Genomic DNA, 16,990 nt, shown 5'->3' with positions numbered 1-16,990 from the left:
CATGCCCACACGTCAGCTCCCCGTATCTCTAGATATTATCAGTGGCATGTGTGAAATCGACCTTCCCTTTTATTCGAATTAAGCGTGGTGTTCTATCGTGGAAAAGGAGAAAAAAGCAATACACTGCTAGATAACCATGTTGCGAAGGCGCTGCATTTGGCTAATTAATGCATTCCGTGCATTGTGCATCATTTTATTCCGGCTGTGTTGACACTCTTGTTGCAATTAACAACTGAAGTAGGACTGCTTGGAACAACCGGAAACACGCGTCGGTGGTATAGTGGTTAGCATAGCTGCCTTCCAAGCAGTTGACCCGGGTTCGATTCCCGGCCGACGCAAATATCTTGTGCACATGCCCACACGTCAGCTCCCCGTATCTCTAGATATTATCAGTGGCATGTGTGAAATCGACCTTTACTTTTATTCGTATTAAGCGTGGTGTTCTATCGTGGAAAAGGAGAAAAAAGAAATACAGTGCTAGATTACCATGTTGCGAAGGCACTGCATTTGGCTAATTAATGCATTCCGTGCATTTGGCGTCATTTTATTCCGGCTGTGTTGACACTCTTGTTGCAATTAACAACTGAAGTAGGACTGCTTGGAACAACTGGAAACACGCGTCGGTGGTATAGTGAGGGCTTTCTGCCGCGCTAGCGAGCGGACGTGCCGATCATGAGCTCCGTAGGAGCGGCTTCAGCGGCCCAGCAGGGCCGCGGTACCAGGAGTTTTGCCTCAGAAGACCCGGAATACCAAGTTTTGCTGCCTCAATTGCCGACAGGTCGGATAGTTTTAAATACAGTTTTTCTGCATGCGGATGTGCGTGCCAGGCCGTATCGTGTGGAACATTTCCGAGATGCGTTGGCTAGCTTAGGCCTACTTGCCGATGTCATCGCCCTAGGGGCGTATCAGATGAGCCACGTTTGGGCGGTTACTTTCAAGAGCGACGAAGGCGTGAAAAAACTCTCAAGCGCCAAGAACCTCAAGGTGAATGAACATCGGTGCATTGTCGTTGATCCTGCCAATCAGGCCATGCGGCTGAAGTTGCATTGGATGCTCCATAACGTGTCGGACGAGGATATACGGACAGCCCTGTTACCGTTCGGAAAGGTCACGGACGTTTTCCATGAAAAGTGGCGTGTTCAAGGAGTTCAAGATAAAGCATCGTCGACACGGGCGGTGTCCCTGGTTCTGAAGACGGGTATGACCGTAGAAGACCTGCCCCATCAACTTCGTGTAGCTGGTGAGCAGACCCTAGTTGTGGTACCGGGCAGAGCACCCCTTTGCCTGAAGTGCCGAAACACCGGACATGTCCGACGTGACGGCCGCGTCCCGAAATGTGCAGTATGCCGTCGCTACGGCCACCAGGATACGGAATGTGTTAAGACTTACGCATCCGTCGCAGGACCTGCGCTTCGAGAGGACGTGGCTGACCTGTTAATGGATGAGGCTGACGTTGATGAGGCTTCCCGCGTGCTAGTACCACCGGCGGACATAGTTGCAACACCTTATGTGCCGGCTGCTAAAGCCACGAAGGTGGTAAATGTGCTGCCTACGAGCCCGAAAGATGCAGTGCAAAGGGCATGCGACGAAGGAGCCAAAGAAGAATCGGCCGCAAAATCCGCCACTGCCGAGGAGGCCGCCACGGAGCACGGACCGGCAACTCCCTTGATGGACGTCGAAGAATCGAGTGCAAGCAATGTGGCTATGAAAAGAGCGAGGGACTCGACCGGCAACCTGGACGGCAGCCTGGACGGCAACCTTGACAACGGGGCCAAAGACGAGCCGCCGCCAAAAGCGCAGGCGGGTCGTCGTGTGCCCGTGCGCCCGAAGCCAAACATCCCGCCGGACAGACGGCCGGCGGCAAAACCGCCTAAGTAGGACTCGGCGCCTACTGGGGCGCCCGGACTAACGTCGTGAAGAGATGGCGTCCTTTTTGAAATCGGGCTTCGCGTACGCTCTAAAGGTACGCGTGTGGATCGAGCGGTTTTCAGTGCAAAAGTTATGCATGCAAATTTTTCTACAGTGTGTCTGGATCGCTTGTTCTTCAGCGACACCGTGCGATCGGCTTGCTTTTGCAGATAAATGGCGGTGAAACTAGAGAGAGCACTGAGAGTTGCCACGTTAAATGTCCGTGGCCTTGGAGCGCGAAGGAGGCAGTATCAACTTAGCCGCTTGTGTATGGAGAAGGAACTCGATGTAGTTGCCTTACAAGAAACTAAGGTCGAAACCCAAGAGCAGACCGATCGCATGGTGACGCCTTTCACGGCGCATTACAATGTGTGCGTGTGCCATGCGAATGGCACATCAGGCGGATGTGCGTTGTTAATACGGAAGAGTGCTGGTATTATTGAAGAAAGTGTAACTGTTTCTGAAACTGGCCGCTTGCTTATTGTAGATTTTTCTTTTTCCCACGATTTGTGGCGGCTCGTATGCGTTTATGCGCCAAACAATGTGAATGATCGATTTTTGTTTTTTGAATGTATCGAGCAATATCTAAAATGTGATCGCTTTGTCATATTACTTGGTGATTTTAACTGTGTGTGTTCTCCGGAAGACCGACTAAAAAGGGAAAGGGTTCGCGATAAAAGTGCTCTCCTTTTGAGCAGACTAATTGAAGACCACAACTTAGAAGATGTGGGCCTAGTCCTCACTGATGGTATGATTCCGCAGTACACGCACATTCAGCGAAATAGCCGAGCAAGGCTGGACAGAGTGTATGTTTCTGACGACTTGATCACCCTTTGTAATAGTTATAACGTCGCACCGCAATCGTTCACGGACCATAGCCTGGTAAGCTTCTCGATTGGGGAAAAAGTTAAAAGAACACGATTCAACTGGAACATGTGGAAATTCAACGAAAAGCTGCTTGATGATGAACCATTTGTGCGCAGAGTTAAGGAAAAGATAACAGAGTTGATGACAAATGAGGGTGAATATTTTACTGCCACATGGGAGGAATTTAAGATTCAAGTTAAGTTCATTGCAATAGAAAGAGGAAGCAGCCTTCAGCACGATAAATTACAGAAACAAAGAGAGCTGCAAAGACAGCTAGAATATCTGTCAAGCGCACAAAATGCGGGTCACGATCTATTAGCTGAAAACGTAAAGAAAGTAAGACACGAGCTTGAAGTTATCGACGCCGAGCGATACAAAGCAGCAGTTATACGCGCTAGAAGCGAGCGCCTATGGATGGGTGAGATACCAAACAAACGGGCAATGAGCGATGAAAAGCGTCACGCGTCAAGAAATGAGATCCAACAGATACGTCTTCAAAACGAGGTGACGTCAGACGCTTCGTCGATTGAGAAAGCTTTTGTGGAACACTATCGCGAATTGTTCGGCAATGTGACTCCTTCTGGACTGGCCTTCGAGAGTGAATTCATGAGCGAGATGCCAAGGTTGGATGACGACGTTAGAGAATGTCTTGAGAGACCAATAGCTGTGTCCGAGATTGAAAGGGCGATAGAAGAACTGCCATCAGGCAAATCGCCAGGGCCGGACGGCCTAGGCGCCGCTTTTTACAAGGCATTCAGTCAGGAGTTTGCGTGTATATTGCACCGACTACTCTCAGAGGCGTATGAATTTAAAAAAGTACCACCCTCATTCCAGACTTCGCACACAGTATTAATTCCGAAAACCGATGAACGGGAAAAGCTCCTTTCAGTAAGTTCATACAGACCGATAAGTCTGACCAACACAGATTACAAAATATTTATGAAAGTACTGGCTCGACGATTTCAAAGCGTGATTCAGCAGCTTGTAGGGCCACACCAGACGTGTGGCATTAAAGGCCGCACCATTTTCACGAACACCCACATTGCAAGGAATGTGCTTGAATGTTGCGATGCCATTGGGGGTCGGGTGGCCATGTTGCAGCTAGACCTTGCGAAGGCGTTCGACCGGGTGTCACATGAGGTGCTTTTCGCTATACTGCAGTACTGTAATGTTGGGAGCGTCATTGTAGATGGCGTTAAAATGGCTTATGAAGACTGTTACATGCAGCTTATAGTTAATAAGTGTCTTAGTTCGCGGGTGCCACTCCGCTCGTCTGTACGGCAAGGCTGTCCCTTGTCTCCCTTGCTTTTTGCCCTGTACCTCGAACCCTTTTGTATGGCAGTCATACGGAATGAAAACATTCGTGGTTTTAGGCTGCACGCCGCAGAAGTTAAAATGCTAGCTTATGCAGATGACGTCGCCGTCTTTTGTGAAGACAGGGAAAGCGTGGTCGAGGCTGTCCGCCTTGCAAGATCCTTTTGTAGGTACACTGGTGCCCAGATAAACTTCGAAAAAAGTGTTGGGATATGGCATGGAAGCTGGGACGCGACACCCACAAAATTCGCCGGTATGCAGTGGACTACAGTGCCTCCACTGTATCTAGGAGTGCCCCTTGAGCACTATCGGGACTCGACACAGTTGTGGACCGGCCAAATAGAATCAATGAAAGAAAAGATAAAAGGATGGCAGGGCCGGGGATTGTCAGTGTTTGCACGTGCTTCAGCTTGCAATATATTTTTAATTGCCAAAGTTTGGTACATACTGCAAGTAATGTTCATGTCCCGTGTAAACGTTCAAAAAATGCATCGAGTGTTTGCTACCTTCATCTGGAACTCCACTTGGGAGCGATCCAGTCGAACAAATCTTTTTCGCACAGTTCGAAATGGGGGCCTTGGGCTCTCACACTTGTTCATTAGACAGATCGTATCGCGGTTCATCTTCCTGCGAGATGAAAGAAATGTTTTCCTCCGTACGGTCATTCAGGCGAAAATGGCAACAGAACTGCCTGAATTTGTTGTGTCCACATCTAGTGCTATCACTAGAGCGACTGGGTACTATCGTGAAGTCGTTGCATCTTTTAGAATACTCTGCGCACGTTTTTCGCTGGAGTACTTGTGCTCAGTGAGAAGAAAGAAACTGTACGCAGATTTAGTTGACAGTATGTTACCTATCCCACTGTATAGGAGTGTTTATTGTGGAGGCCCAGGAAAAGATGTGCTGAAACGAGTCAAAAGGATGCCTGTAAGACCTGCTGCGAAAACTTTCTTTTTCCACCTACACACGAACACCCTCCCCGTTAAAGTATGGCTAGAACAGAAAGGAATATTCGTACCCTGGACTACCGATTGCCGGCTGTGTAAAAAGCCTGAAACAATTGAACACGCCTTCATTGAGTGTTGGGACGCTGTCTTTCACTGGGACATCTTGCAGCGCACTCTTAAAAAAGAACTCCCCATAAACCCCTATGGAATTCGGTTCCTTCCAGTTGAAAGCGATGACGGGCCACCGTTCGACATGTTCATGTTGCTGGGTCTCCACAGTTTGTGGAAAACAAGAATGGCTGTACGTCATGCTGATGTGAATGTGTGCTCTACGCGAGAGAACTTCATTGAAAGTATGTCACTATTACGAGAAGTGTATCGTGCACAAAGCGAAACCCCAGACTGGGTTAGCATCCTTGATGAGCTGGTGTGCCTCAAGAAATTTTAGCGACCATCCCACCTGATGTGATGTGGGTGCACTGTGTATATGGATTTGTTTTTTTTTGTGTGTTAATGTCTAAGCAGGCAATAAAGAAAAAAAAAAGAAGCGTCGGTGGTATAGTGGTTAGCATAGCTGCCTTCCAAGCAGTTGACCCGGGTTCGATTCCCGGCCGACGCAAATATTTTGTGCACATGCCCACACGTCAGCTCCCCGTATCTCTAGATATTATCAGTGGCATGTGTGAAATCGACCTTCACTTTTATTCGTATTAAGCGTGGTGTTCTATCGTGGAAAAGGAGAAAAAAGAAATACAGTGCTAGATTACCATGTTGCGAAGGCACTGCATCTGGCTAATAGATGCATTCCGAGCATTTGGCGTCATTTTATTCCGGCTGTGTTGACACTCTTGTTGCAATTAACAACTGAAGTAGGACTGCTTGGAACAACTGGAAACACGAGTCGGTGGTATAGTGGTTAGCATTGCTGCCTTACAAGCAGTTGACCCGGATTCGATTCCCGGCCGACGCAAATATTTTGTGCACATGCCCACACGTCAGCTCCCCGTATCTCTAGATATTATCAGTGGCATGTGTGAAATCGACGTTCACTTTTATTCGCATTAGGCGCGGCGTTCTATCGTGGAAAAGGAGAAAAAAGAAATACAGTGCTAGATTACCATGTTGCGAAGGCACTGCATCTGGCTAATAGATGCATTCCGAGCATTTGGCGTCATTTTATTCCGGCTGTGTTGACACTCTTGTTGCAATTAACAACTGAAGTAGGACTGCTTGGAACAACTGGAAACACGCGTCGGTGGTATAGTGGTTAGCATAGCTGCCTTCCAAGCAGTTGACCCGGGTTCGATTCCCGGCCGACGCAAATATTTTGTGCACATGCCCACACGTCAGCTTCCCGTATCTCTAGATATTATCAGTGGCATGTGTGAAATCGACCTTTACTTTTATTCCTATAAAGCGTGGTGTTGTATCGTGGAAAAGGAGAAAAAAGCGATACACTGCTAGATAACCATGTTGCGAAGGCGCTGCATTTGGCTAATTAATGCATTCCGTGCATTGTGCATCATTTTATTCCGGCTGTGTTGACACTCTTGTTGCAATTAACAACTGAAGTAGGACTGCTTGGAACAACTGGAAACACGCGTCGCAGGTATAGTGGTTAGCATAGCTGCCTTCCAAGCAGTTGACCCGGGTTCGATTCCCGGCCCACGCAAAAATTTTTTGCACATGCCCACACGTCAGCTCCCCGTATCTCTAGATATTATCAGTGGCATGTGTGAAATCGACCTTCCCTTATATTCGAATTAAGCGTGGTGTTCTATCGTGGAAAAGGAGAAAAAAGCAATACACTGCTAGATAACCATGTTGCGAAGGCGCTGCATTTGGCTAATTAATGCATTCCGTGCATTGTGCATCATTTTATTCCGGCTGTGTTGACACTCTTGTTGCAATTAACAACTGAAGTAGGACTGCTTGGAACAACTGGAAACACGCGTCGGTGGTATAGTGGTTAGCATAGCTGCCTTCCAAGCAGTTGACCCGGGTTCGATTCCCGGCCGACCCAAATATTTTTTGCACATACCCACACGTCAGCTCCCCGTATCTCTAGATACTCTCAGTGGCATGTGTGAAATCGACCTTCACTTTTATTCGTATTAAGCGTGGTGTTCTATCGTGGAAAAGGAGAAAAAAGCAATACACTGCTAGATAACCATGGTGCGAAGGCGCTGCATTTGGCTAATTAATGCATTCCGTGCATTGTGCATCATTTTATTCCGGCTGTGTTGACACTCTTATTGCAATTACCAACTGAAATAGGACTGCTTGGAACAACCGGAAACACGCGTCGGTGGTATAGTGGTTAGCATAGCTGCCTTCCAAGCAGTTGACGCGGGTTCGATTCCCGGCCGACGCAAATATTTTGTGCACATGCCCACACGTCAGCTCCCCGTATCTCTAGATATTATCAGTGGCATGTGTGAAATCGACCTTCACTTTTATTCGTATTAAGAGTGGTGTTCTATCGTGGAAAAGGTGAAAAAAGAAATACAGTGCTAGATTACCATGTTGCGAAGGCACTGCATCTGGCTAATAGATGCATTCCGTGCATTGTGCTTCATTATATTCCTGCTGTGTTGACACTCTTGTTGCAATTAATAACTGAAGTAGGACTGCTTGGAACAACTGGAAACACGCGTCGGTGGTATAGTGGTTAGCATAGCTGCCTTCCAAGCAGTTGACCCGGATTCGATTCCCGGCCGACACAAATATTTTGTGCACATGCCCACAGGTCAGCTCCCCGTTTGTCTAGATATTATCAGCGGCATGTGTGAAATCGACGTTCACTTTTATTTGCATTAGGCGCGGCGTTCTATCGTGGAAAAGGAGAAAAAAGCAATACAATGCTAGATTACCATGTTGCGAAGGCGCGGCATTTGGCTAATTAATGCATTCCGTGCATTGTGCATCATTTTATTCCGGCTGTGTTGACACTCTTGTTGCAATTAACAACTGAAGTAGGACTGCTTGGAACAACTGGAAACACGCGTCGCAGGTATAGTGGTTAGCATAGCTGCCTTCCAAGCAGTTGACCCGGGTTCGATTCCCGGCCGACGCAAATATCTTGTGCACATGCCCACACGTCAGCTCCCCGTATCTCTAGATATTATCAGTGGCATGTGTGAAATCGACCTTTACTTTTATTCGTATTAAGCGTGGTGTTCTATCGTGGAAAAGGAGAAAAAAGCAATACACTGCTAGATTACCATGTTGCGAAGGCGCTGCATTTGGCTAATTAATGCATTCCGTGCACTGTGCATCATTTTATTCCGGCTGTGTTGACACTCTTGTTGCAATTAACAACTGAAGTAGGACTGCTTGGAACAACTGGAAACTCGCGTCGCAGGTATAGTGGTTAGCATTGCTGCCTTACAAGCAGTTGACCCGGGTTCGATTCCCGGCCGACGCAAATATTTTGTGCACATGCCCACACGTCAGCTTCCCGTATCTTTAGATATTATCAGTGGCATGTGTGAAATCGACCTTTACTTTTATTCGTATTAAGCGTGGTGTTCTATCGTGGAAAAGGAGAAAAAAGAAATACAGTGCTAGATTACCATGTTGCGAAGGCACTGCATTTGGCTAATTAATGCATTCCGTGCATTGTGCATCATTATATTCCTGCTGTGTTGACACTCTTGTTGCAATTAATAACTGAAGTAGGACTGCTTGGAACAACTGGAAACACGAGTCGGTGGTATAGTGGTTAGCATAGCTGCCTTCCAAGCAGTTGACCCGGGTTCGATTCCCGGCCGACGCAAATATTTTGTGCACATGCCCACACGTCAGCTTCCCGTATCTCTAGATATTATCAGTGGCATGTGTGAAATCGACCTTTACTTTTATTCCTATAAAGCGTGGTGTTGTATCGTGGAAAAGGAGAAAAAAGCGATACACTGCTAGATAACCATGTTGCGAAGGCGCTGCATTTGGCTAATTAATGCATTCCGTGCATTGTGCATCATTTTATTCCGGCTGTGTTGACACTCTTGTTGCAATTAACAACTGAAGTAGGACTGCTTGGAACAACTGGAAACACGCGTCGCAGGTATAGTGGTTAGCATAGCTGCCTTCCAAGCAGTTGACCCGGGTTCGATTCCCGGCCCACGCAAAAATTTTTTGCACATGCCCACACGTCAGCTCCCCGTATCTCTAGATATTATCAGTGGCATGTGTGAAATCGACCTTCCCTTATATTCGAATTAAGCGTGGTGTTCTATCGTGGAAAAGGAGAAAAAAGCAATACACTGCTAGATAACCATGTTGCGAAGGCGCTGCATTTGGCTAATTAATGCATTCCGTGCATTGTGCATCATTTTATTCCGGCTGTGTTGACACTCTTGTTGCAATTAACAACTGAAGTAGGACTGCTTGGAACAACTGGAAACACGCGTCGGTGGTATAGTGGTTAGCATAGCTGCCTTCCAAGCAGTTGACCCGGGTTCGATTCCCGGCCGACGCAAATATTTTTTGCACATACCCACACGTCAGCTCCCCGTATCTCTAGATACTCTCAGTGGCATGTGTGAAATCGACCTTCACTTTTATTCGTATTAAGCGTGGTGTTCTATCGTGGAAAAGGAGAAAAAAGCAATACACTGCTAGATAACCATGGTGCGAAGGCGCTGCATTTGGCTAATTAATGCATTCCGTGCATTGTGCATCATTTTATTCCGGCTGTGTTGACACTCTTGTTGCAATTAACAACTGAAATAGGACTGCTTGGAACAACCGGAAACACGCGTCGGTGGTATAGTGGTTAGCATAGCTGCCTTCCAAGCAGTTGACGCGGGTTCGATTCCCGGCCGACGCAAATATTTTGTGCACATGCCCACACGTCAGCTCCCCGTATCTCTAGATATTATCAGTGGCATGTGTGAAATCGACCTTCACTTTTATTCGTATTAAGACTGGTGTTCTATCGTGGAAAAGGTGAAAAAAGAAATACAGTGCTAGATTACCATGTTGCGAAGGCACTGCATCTGGCTAATAGATGCATTCCGTGCATTGTGCTTCATTATATTCCTGCTGTGTTGACACTCTTGTTGCAATTAATAACTGAAGTAGGACTGCTTGGAACAACTGGAAACACGCGTCGGTGGTATAGCGGTTAGCATAGCTGCCTTCCAAGCAGTTGACCCGGATTCGATTCCCGGCCGACACAAATATTTTGTGCACATGCCCACAGGTCAGCTCCCCGTTTGTCTAGATATTATCAGCGGCATGTGTGAAATCGACGTTCACTTTTATTCGCATTAGGCGCGGCGTTCTATCGTGGAAAAGGAGAAAAAAGCAATACACTGCTAGATTACCATGTTGCGAAGGCACTGCATCTGGCTAATAGATGCATTCCGAGCATTCGGCGTCATTTTATTCCGGCTGTGTTGACACTCTTGTTGCAATTAACAACTGAAGTAGGACTGCTTGGAACAACTGGAAACACGCGTCGGTGGTATAGTGGTTAGCATAGCTGCCTTCCAAGCAGTTGACCCGGGTTCGATTCCCGGCCGACGCAAATATTTTGTGCACATGCCCACACGTCAGCTCCCCGTATCTCTAGATATTATCAGTGGCATGTGTGAAATCGACCTTTACTTGTATTCGTATTAAGCGTGGTGTTCTATCGTGGAAAAGGAGAAAAAAGCAATACAATGCTAGATTACCATGTTGCGAAGGCGCTGCATTTGGCTAATTAATGCATTCCGTGCATTGTGCATCATTTTATTCCGGCTGTGTTGACACTCTTGTTGCAATTAAAAACTGAAGTAGGACTGCTTGGAACAACTGGAAACACGCGTCGCAGGTATAGTGGTTAGCATAGCTGCCTTCCAAGCAGTTGACCCGGGTTCGATTCCCGGCCGACGCAAATATCTTGTGCACATGCCCACACGTCAGCTCCCCGTATCTCTAGATATTATCAGTGGCATGTGTGAAATCGACCTTTACTTTTATTCGTATTAAGCGTGGTGTTCTATCGTGGAAAAGGAGAAAAAAGCAATACACTGCTAGATTACCATGTTGCGAAGGCGCTGCATTTGGCTAATTAATGCATTCCGTGCACTGTGCATCATTTTATTCCGGCTGTGTTGACACTCTTGTTGCAATTAACAACTGAAGTAGGACTGCTTGGAACAACTGGAAACTCGCGTCGCAGGTATAGTGGTTAGCATTGCTGCCTTACAAGCAGTTGACCCGGGTTCGATTCCCGGCCGACGCAAATATTTTGTGCACATGCCCACACGTCAGCTTCCCGTATCTCTAGATATTATCAGTGGCATGTGTGAAATCGACCTTTACTTTTATTCGTATTAAGCGTGGTGTTCTATCGTGGAAAAGGAGAAAAAAGAAATACAGTGCTAGATTACCATGTTGCGAAGGCACTGCATTTGGCTAATTAATGCATTCCGTGCATTGTGCATCATTATATTCCTGCTGTGTTGACACTCTTGTTGCAATTAATAACTGAAGTAGGACTGCTTGGAACAACTGGAAACACGAGTCGGTGGTATAGTGGTTAGCATAGCTGCCTTCCAAGCAGTTGACCCGGGTTCGATTCCCGGCTTACGCAAATATTTTGTGCACATGCCCACACGTCAGCTCCCCGTATCTCTAGATATTATCAGTGGCATGTGTGAAATCGACGTTCACTTTTATTCGCATTAGGCGCGGCGTTCTATCGTGGAAAAGGAGAAAAAAGAAATACAGTGCTAGATTACCATGTTGCGAAGGCACTGCATCTGGCTAATAGATGCATTCCGAGCATTTGGCGTCATTTTATTCCGGCTGTGTTGACACTCTTGTTGCAATTAACAACTGAAGTAGGACTGCTTGGAACAACTGGAAACACGCGTCGCAGGTATAGTGGTTAGCATAGCTGCCTTCCAAGCAGTTGACCCGGGTTCGATTCCCGGCCGACGCAAATATTTTGTGCACATGCCCACACGTCAGCTCCCCGTATCTCTAGATATTATCAGTGGCATGTGTGAAATCGACGTTCACTTTTATTCGCATTAGGCGCGGCGTTCTATCGTGGAAAAGGAGAAAAAAGAAATACAGTGCTAGATTACCATGTTGCGAAGGCACTGCATCTGGCTAATAGATGCATTCCGAGCATTTGGCGTCATTTTATTCCGGCTGTGTTGACACTCTTGTTGCAATTAACAACTGAAGTAGGACTGCTTGGAACAACTGGAAACACGGGTCGGTGGTATAGTGGTTAGCATAGCTGCCTTCCAAGCAGTTGACCCGGGTTCGATTCCCGGCCGACGCAAATATATTGTGCACATGCCCACACGTCAGCTTCCCGTATCTCTAGATATTATCAGTGGCATGTGTGAAATCGACCTTTACTTTTATTCCTATAAAGCGTGGTGTTGTATCGTGGAAAAGGAGAAAAAAGCGATACACTGCTAGATAACCATGTTGCGAAGGCGCTGCATTTGGCTAATTAATGCATTCCGTGCATTGTGCATCATTTTATTCCGGCTGTGTTGACACTCTTGTTGCAATTAACAACTGAAGTAGGACTGCTTGGAACAACTGGAAACACGCGTCGCAGGTATAGTGGTTAGCATAGCTGCCTTCCAAGCAGTTGACCCGGGTTCGATTCCCGGCCCACGCAAAAATTTTTTGCACATGCCCACACGTCAGCTCCCCGTATCTCTAGATATTATCAGTGGCATGTGTGAAATCGACCTTCCCTTATATTCGAATTAAGCGTGGTGTTCTATCGTGGAAAAGGAGAAAAAAGCAATACACTGCTTGATAACCATGTTGCGAAGGCGCTGCATTTGGCTAATTAATGCATTCCGTGCATTGTGCATCATTTTATTCCGGCTGTGTTGACACTCTTGTTGCAATTAACAACTGAAGTAGGACTGCTTGGAACAACTGGAAACACGCGTCGGTGGTATAGTGGTTAGCATAGCTGCCTTCCAAGCAGTTGTCCCGGGTTCGATTCCCGGCCGACGCAAATATTTTTTGCACATACCCACACGTCAGCTCCCCGTATCTCTAGATACTATCAGTGGCATGTGTGAAATCGACCTTCACTTTTATTCGTATTGAGCGTGGTGTTCTATCGTGGAAAAGGAGAAAAAAGCAATACACTTCTAGATAACCATGGTGCGAAGGCGCTGCATTTGGCTAATTAATGCATTCCGTGCATTGTGCATCATTTTATTCCGGCTGTGTTGACACTCTTGTTGCAATTAACAACTGAAATAGGACTGCTTGGAACAACCGGAAACACGCGTCGGTGGTATAGTGGTTAGCATAGCTGCCTTCCAAGCAGTTGACCCGGGTTCGATTCCCGGCCGACGCAAATATTTTGTGCACATGCCCACACGTCAGCTCCCCGTATCTCTAGATATTATCAGTGGCATGTGTGAAATCGACCTTCACTTTTATTCGTATTAAGAGTGGTGTTCTATCGTGGAAAAGGTGAAAAAAGAAATACAGTGCTAGATTACCATGTTGCGAAGGCACTGCATCTGGCTAATAGATGCATTCCGAGCATTTGGCGTGATTTTATTCCGGCTGTGTTGACACTCTTGTTGCAATTAACAACTGAAATAGGACTGCTTGGAACAACCGGAAACACGCGTCGGTGGTATAGTGGTTAGCATAGCTGCCTTCCAAGCAGTTGACCCGGGTTCGATTCCCGGCCGACGCAAATATCTTGCGCACATGCCCACACGTCAGCTCCCCGTATCTCTAGATATTATCAGTGGCATGTGTGAAATCGACCTTCACTTTTATTCGTATTAAGAGTGGTGTTCTATCGTGGAAAAGGTGAAAAAAGAAATACAGTGCTAGATTACCATGTTGCGAAGGCACTGCATCTGGCTAATAGATGCATTCCGTGCATTGTGCATCATTTTATTCCGGCTGTGTTGACACTCTTGTTGCAATTAACAACTGAAGTAGGACTGCTTGGAACAACTGGAAACACGCGTCGCAGGTATAGTGGTTAGCATAGCTGCCTTCCAAGCAGTTGACCCGGGTTCGATTCCCGGCCCACGCAAAAATTTTTTGCACATGCCCACACGTCAGCTCCCCGTATCTCTAGATATTATCAGTGGCATGTGTGAAATCGACCTTCCCTTATATTCGAATTAAGCGTGGTGTTCTATCGTGGAAAAGGAGAAAAAAGCAATACACTGCTTGATAACCATGTTGCGAAGGCGCTGCATTTGGCTAATTATGGCATTCCGTGCATTGTGCATCATTTTATTCCGGCTGTGTTGACACTCTTGTTGCAATTAACAACTGAAATAGGACTGCTTGGAACAACCGGAAACACGCGTCGGTGGTATAGTGGTTAGCATAGCTGCCTTCCAAGCAGTTGACCCGGGTTCGATTCCCGGCCGACGCAAATATTTTGTGCACATGCCCACACGTCAGCTCCCCGTATCTCTAGATATTATCAGTGGCATGTGTGAAATCGACCTTCACTTTTATTCGTATTAAGAGTGGTGTTCTATCGTGGAAAAGGTGAAAAAAGAAATACAGTGCTAGATTACCATGTTGCGAAGGCACTGCATCTGGCTAATAGATGCATTCCGAGCATTTGGCGTGATTTTATTCCGGCTGTGTTGACACTCTTGTTGCAATTAACAACTGAAGTAGGACTGCTTGGAACAACTGGAAACACGCGTCGGTGGTATAGTGGTTAGCATAGCTGCCTTCCAAGCAGTTGACCCGGGTTCGATTCCCGGCCGACGCAAATATCTTGCGCACATGCCCACACGTCAGCTCCCCGTATCTCTAGATATTATCAGTGGCATGTGTGAAATCGACCTTCACTTTTATTCGTATTAAGAGTGGTGTTCTATCGTGGAAAAGGTGAAAAAAGAAATACAGTGCTAGATTACCATGTTGCGAAGGCACTGCATCTGGCTAATAGATGCATTCCGAGCATTTGGCGTCATTTTATTCCGGCTGTGTTGACACTCTTGTTGCAATTAACAACTGAAGTAGGACTGCTTGGAACAACTGGAAACACGCGTCGGTGGTATAGTGGTTAGCATAGCTGCCTTCCAAGCAGTTGACCCGGGTTCGATTCCCGGCCGACGCAAATATTTTGTGCACATGCCCACACGTCAGCTCCCCGTATCTCTAGATATTATCAGTGGCATGTGTGAAATCGACCTTCACTTTTATTCGTATTAAGAGTGGTGTTCTATCGTGGAAAAGGTGAAAAAAGAAATACAGTGCTAGATTACCATGTTGCGAAGGCACTGCATCTGGCTAATAGATGCATTCCGAGCATTTGGCGTGATTTTATTCCGGCTGTGTTGACACTCTTGTTGCAATTAACAACTGAAATAGGACTGCTTGGAACAACCGGAAACACGCGTCGGTGGTATAGTGGTTAGCATAGCTGCCTTCCAAGCAGTTGACCCGGGTTCGATTCCCGGCCGACGCAAATATCTTGCGCACATGCCCACACGTCAGCTCCCCGTATCTCTAGATATTATCAGTGGCATGTGTGAAATCGACCTTCACTTTTATTCGTATTAAGAGTGGTGTTCTATCGTGGAAAAGGTGAAAAAAGAAATACAGTGCTAGATTACCATGTTGCGAAGGCACTGCATCTGGCTAATAGATGCATTCCGAGCATTTGGCGTCATTTTATTCCGGCTGTGTTGACACTCTTGTTGCAATTAACAACTGAAATAGGACTGCTTGGAACAACCGGAAACACGCGTCGGTGGTATAGTGGTTAGCATAGCTGCCTTCCAAGCAGTTGACCCGGGTTCGATTCCCGGCCGACGCAAATATTTTGTGCACATGCCCACACGTCAGCTCCCCGTATCTCTAGATATTATCAGTGGCATGTGTGAAATCGACCTTCACTTTTATTCGTATTAAGAGTGGTGTTCTATCGTGGAAAAGGTGAAAAAAGAAATACAGTGCTAGATTACCATGTTGCGAAGGCACTGCATCTGGCTAATAGATGCATTCCGAGCATTTGGCGTCATTTTATTCCGGCTGTGTTGACACTCTTGTTGCAATTAACAACTGAAGTAGGACTGCTTGGAACAACTGGAAACACGCGTCGGTGGTATAGTGGTTAGCATAGCTGCCTTCCAAGCAGTTGACCCGGGTTCGATTCCCGGCCGACGCAAATATTTTGTGCACATGCCCACACGTCAGCTCCCCGTATCTCTAGATATTATCAGTGGCATGTGTGAAATCGACCTTCACTTTTATTCGTATTAAGAGTGGTGTTCTATCGTGGAAAAGGTGAAAAAAGAAATACAGTGCTAGATTACCATGTTGCGAAGGCACTGCATCTGGCTAATAGATGCATTCCGAGCATTTGGCGTCATTTTATTCCGGCTGTGTTGACACTCTTGTTGCAATTAACAACTGAAGTAGGACTGCTTGGAACAACTGGAAACACGCGTCGGTGGTATAGTGGTTAGCATAGCTGCCTTCCAAGCAGTTGACCCGGGTTCGATTCCCGGCCGACGCAAATATCTTGCGCACATGCCCACACGTCAGCTCCCCGTATCTCTAGATATTATCAGTGGCATGTGTGAAATCGACCTTCACTTTTATTCGTATTAAGAGTGGTGTTCTATCGTGGAAAAGGTGAAAAAAGAAATACAGTGCTAGATTACCATGTTGCGAAGGCACTGCATCTGGCTAATAGATGCATTCCGTGCATTCTGCATCATTTTATTCCGGCTGTGTTGACACTCTTGTTGCAATTAACAACTGAAGTAGGACTGCTTGGAACAACTGGAAACACGCGTCGCAGGTATAGTGGTTAGCATAGCTGCCTTCCAAGCAGTTGACCCGGGTTCGATTCCCGGCCCACGCAAAAATTTTTTGCACATGCCCACACGTCAGCTCCCCGTATCTCTAGATATTATCAGTGGCATGTGTGAAATCGACCTTCCCTTATATTCGAATTAAGCGTGGTG

General features: G+C 46.6%; 1 protein-coding gene and 18 non-coding genes across 19 annotated transcripts in view; all 19 read left to right on the top strand.

Moving 5' to 3' along the window:
- The first annotated feature begins 266 nt into the window (after positions 1-266).
- On the top strand, positions 267-338 carry TRNAG-UCC (transfer RNA glycine (anticodon UCC)). Its single transcript has one exon. It is a non-coding gene; the product is annotated as a tRNA-Gly (tRNA).
- A 334-nt stretch (positions 339-672) lies between these two features.
- The window catches only part of LOC142563434 (uncharacterized), a 36,707-nt gene continuing 20,389 nt past the window's right edge, over positions 673-16,990 (top strand). Inside the window, exon 1 of the mRNA XM_075673989.1 lies at positions 673-1,536. Coding sequence (XP_075530104.1) covers positions 673-1,536 — 864 coding nt within the window. The remainder of the gene's footprint in view (positions 1,537-16,990) is intronic.
- On the top strand, positions 5,584-5,655 carry TRNAG-UCC (transfer RNA glycine (anticodon UCC)). The gene has a single exon. It is a non-coding gene; the product is annotated as a tRNA-Gly (tRNA).
- Positions 6,286-6,357, top strand: TRNAG-UCC (transfer RNA glycine (anticodon UCC)). Its single transcript has one exon. It is a non-coding gene; the product is annotated as a tRNA-Gly (tRNA).
- TRNAG-UCC (transfer RNA glycine (anticodon UCC)) lies at positions 7,339-7,410 on the top strand. Its single transcript has one exon. It is a non-coding gene; the product is annotated as a tRNA-Gly (tRNA).
- Positions 9,445-9,516, top strand: TRNAG-UCC (transfer RNA glycine (anticodon UCC)). The gene has a single exon. It is a non-coding gene; the product is annotated as a tRNA-Gly (tRNA).
- Positions 9,796-9,867, top strand: TRNAG-UCC (transfer RNA glycine (anticodon UCC)). Its single transcript has one exon. It is a non-coding gene; the product is annotated as a tRNA-Gly (tRNA).
- On the top strand, positions 10,498-10,569 carry TRNAG-UCC (transfer RNA glycine (anticodon UCC)). The gene has a single exon. It is a non-coding gene; the product is annotated as a tRNA-Gly (tRNA).
- On the top strand, positions 12,253-12,324 carry TRNAG-UCC (transfer RNA glycine (anticodon UCC)). The gene has a single exon. It is a non-coding gene; the product is annotated as a tRNA-Gly (tRNA).
- On the top strand, positions 12,955-13,026 carry TRNAG-UCC (transfer RNA glycine (anticodon UCC)). The gene has a single exon. It is a non-coding gene; the product is annotated as a tRNA-Gly (tRNA).
- On the top strand, positions 13,306-13,377 carry TRNAG-UCC (transfer RNA glycine (anticodon UCC)). Its single transcript has one exon. It is a non-coding gene; the product is annotated as a tRNA-Gly (tRNA).
- On the top strand, positions 13,657-13,728 carry TRNAG-UCC (transfer RNA glycine (anticodon UCC)). Its single transcript has one exon. It is a non-coding gene; the product is annotated as a tRNA-Gly (tRNA).
- TRNAG-UCC (transfer RNA glycine (anticodon UCC)) lies at positions 14,359-14,430 on the top strand. Its single transcript has one exon. It is a non-coding gene; the product is annotated as a tRNA-Gly (tRNA).
- TRNAG-UCC (transfer RNA glycine (anticodon UCC)) lies at positions 14,710-14,781 on the top strand. Its single transcript has one exon. It is a non-coding gene; the product is annotated as a tRNA-Gly (tRNA).
- On the top strand, positions 15,061-15,132 carry TRNAG-UCC (transfer RNA glycine (anticodon UCC)). The gene has a single exon. It is a non-coding gene; the product is annotated as a tRNA-Gly (tRNA).
- TRNAG-UCC (transfer RNA glycine (anticodon UCC)) lies at positions 15,412-15,483 on the top strand. Its single transcript has one exon. It is a non-coding gene; the product is annotated as a tRNA-Gly (tRNA).
- On the top strand, positions 15,763-15,834 carry TRNAG-UCC (transfer RNA glycine (anticodon UCC)). Its single transcript has one exon. It is a non-coding gene; the product is annotated as a tRNA-Gly (tRNA).
- Positions 16,114-16,185, top strand: TRNAG-UCC (transfer RNA glycine (anticodon UCC)). Its single transcript has one exon. It is a non-coding gene; the product is annotated as a tRNA-Gly (tRNA).
- Positions 16,465-16,536, top strand: TRNAG-UCC (transfer RNA glycine (anticodon UCC)). Its single transcript has one exon. It is a non-coding gene; the product is annotated as a tRNA-Gly (tRNA).

This window comes from Dermacentor variabilis, chromosome 11 (genome assembly GCF_050947875.1).
Source record: "Dermacentor variabilis isolate Ectoservices chromosome 11, ASM5094787v1, whole genome shotgun sequence".
NCBI lineage: Eukaryota > Metazoa > Arthropoda > Arachnida > Ixodida > Ixodidae > Dermacentor > Dermacentor variabilis.
This window is presented reverse-complemented; position numbering and strand designations above follow the sequence as displayed.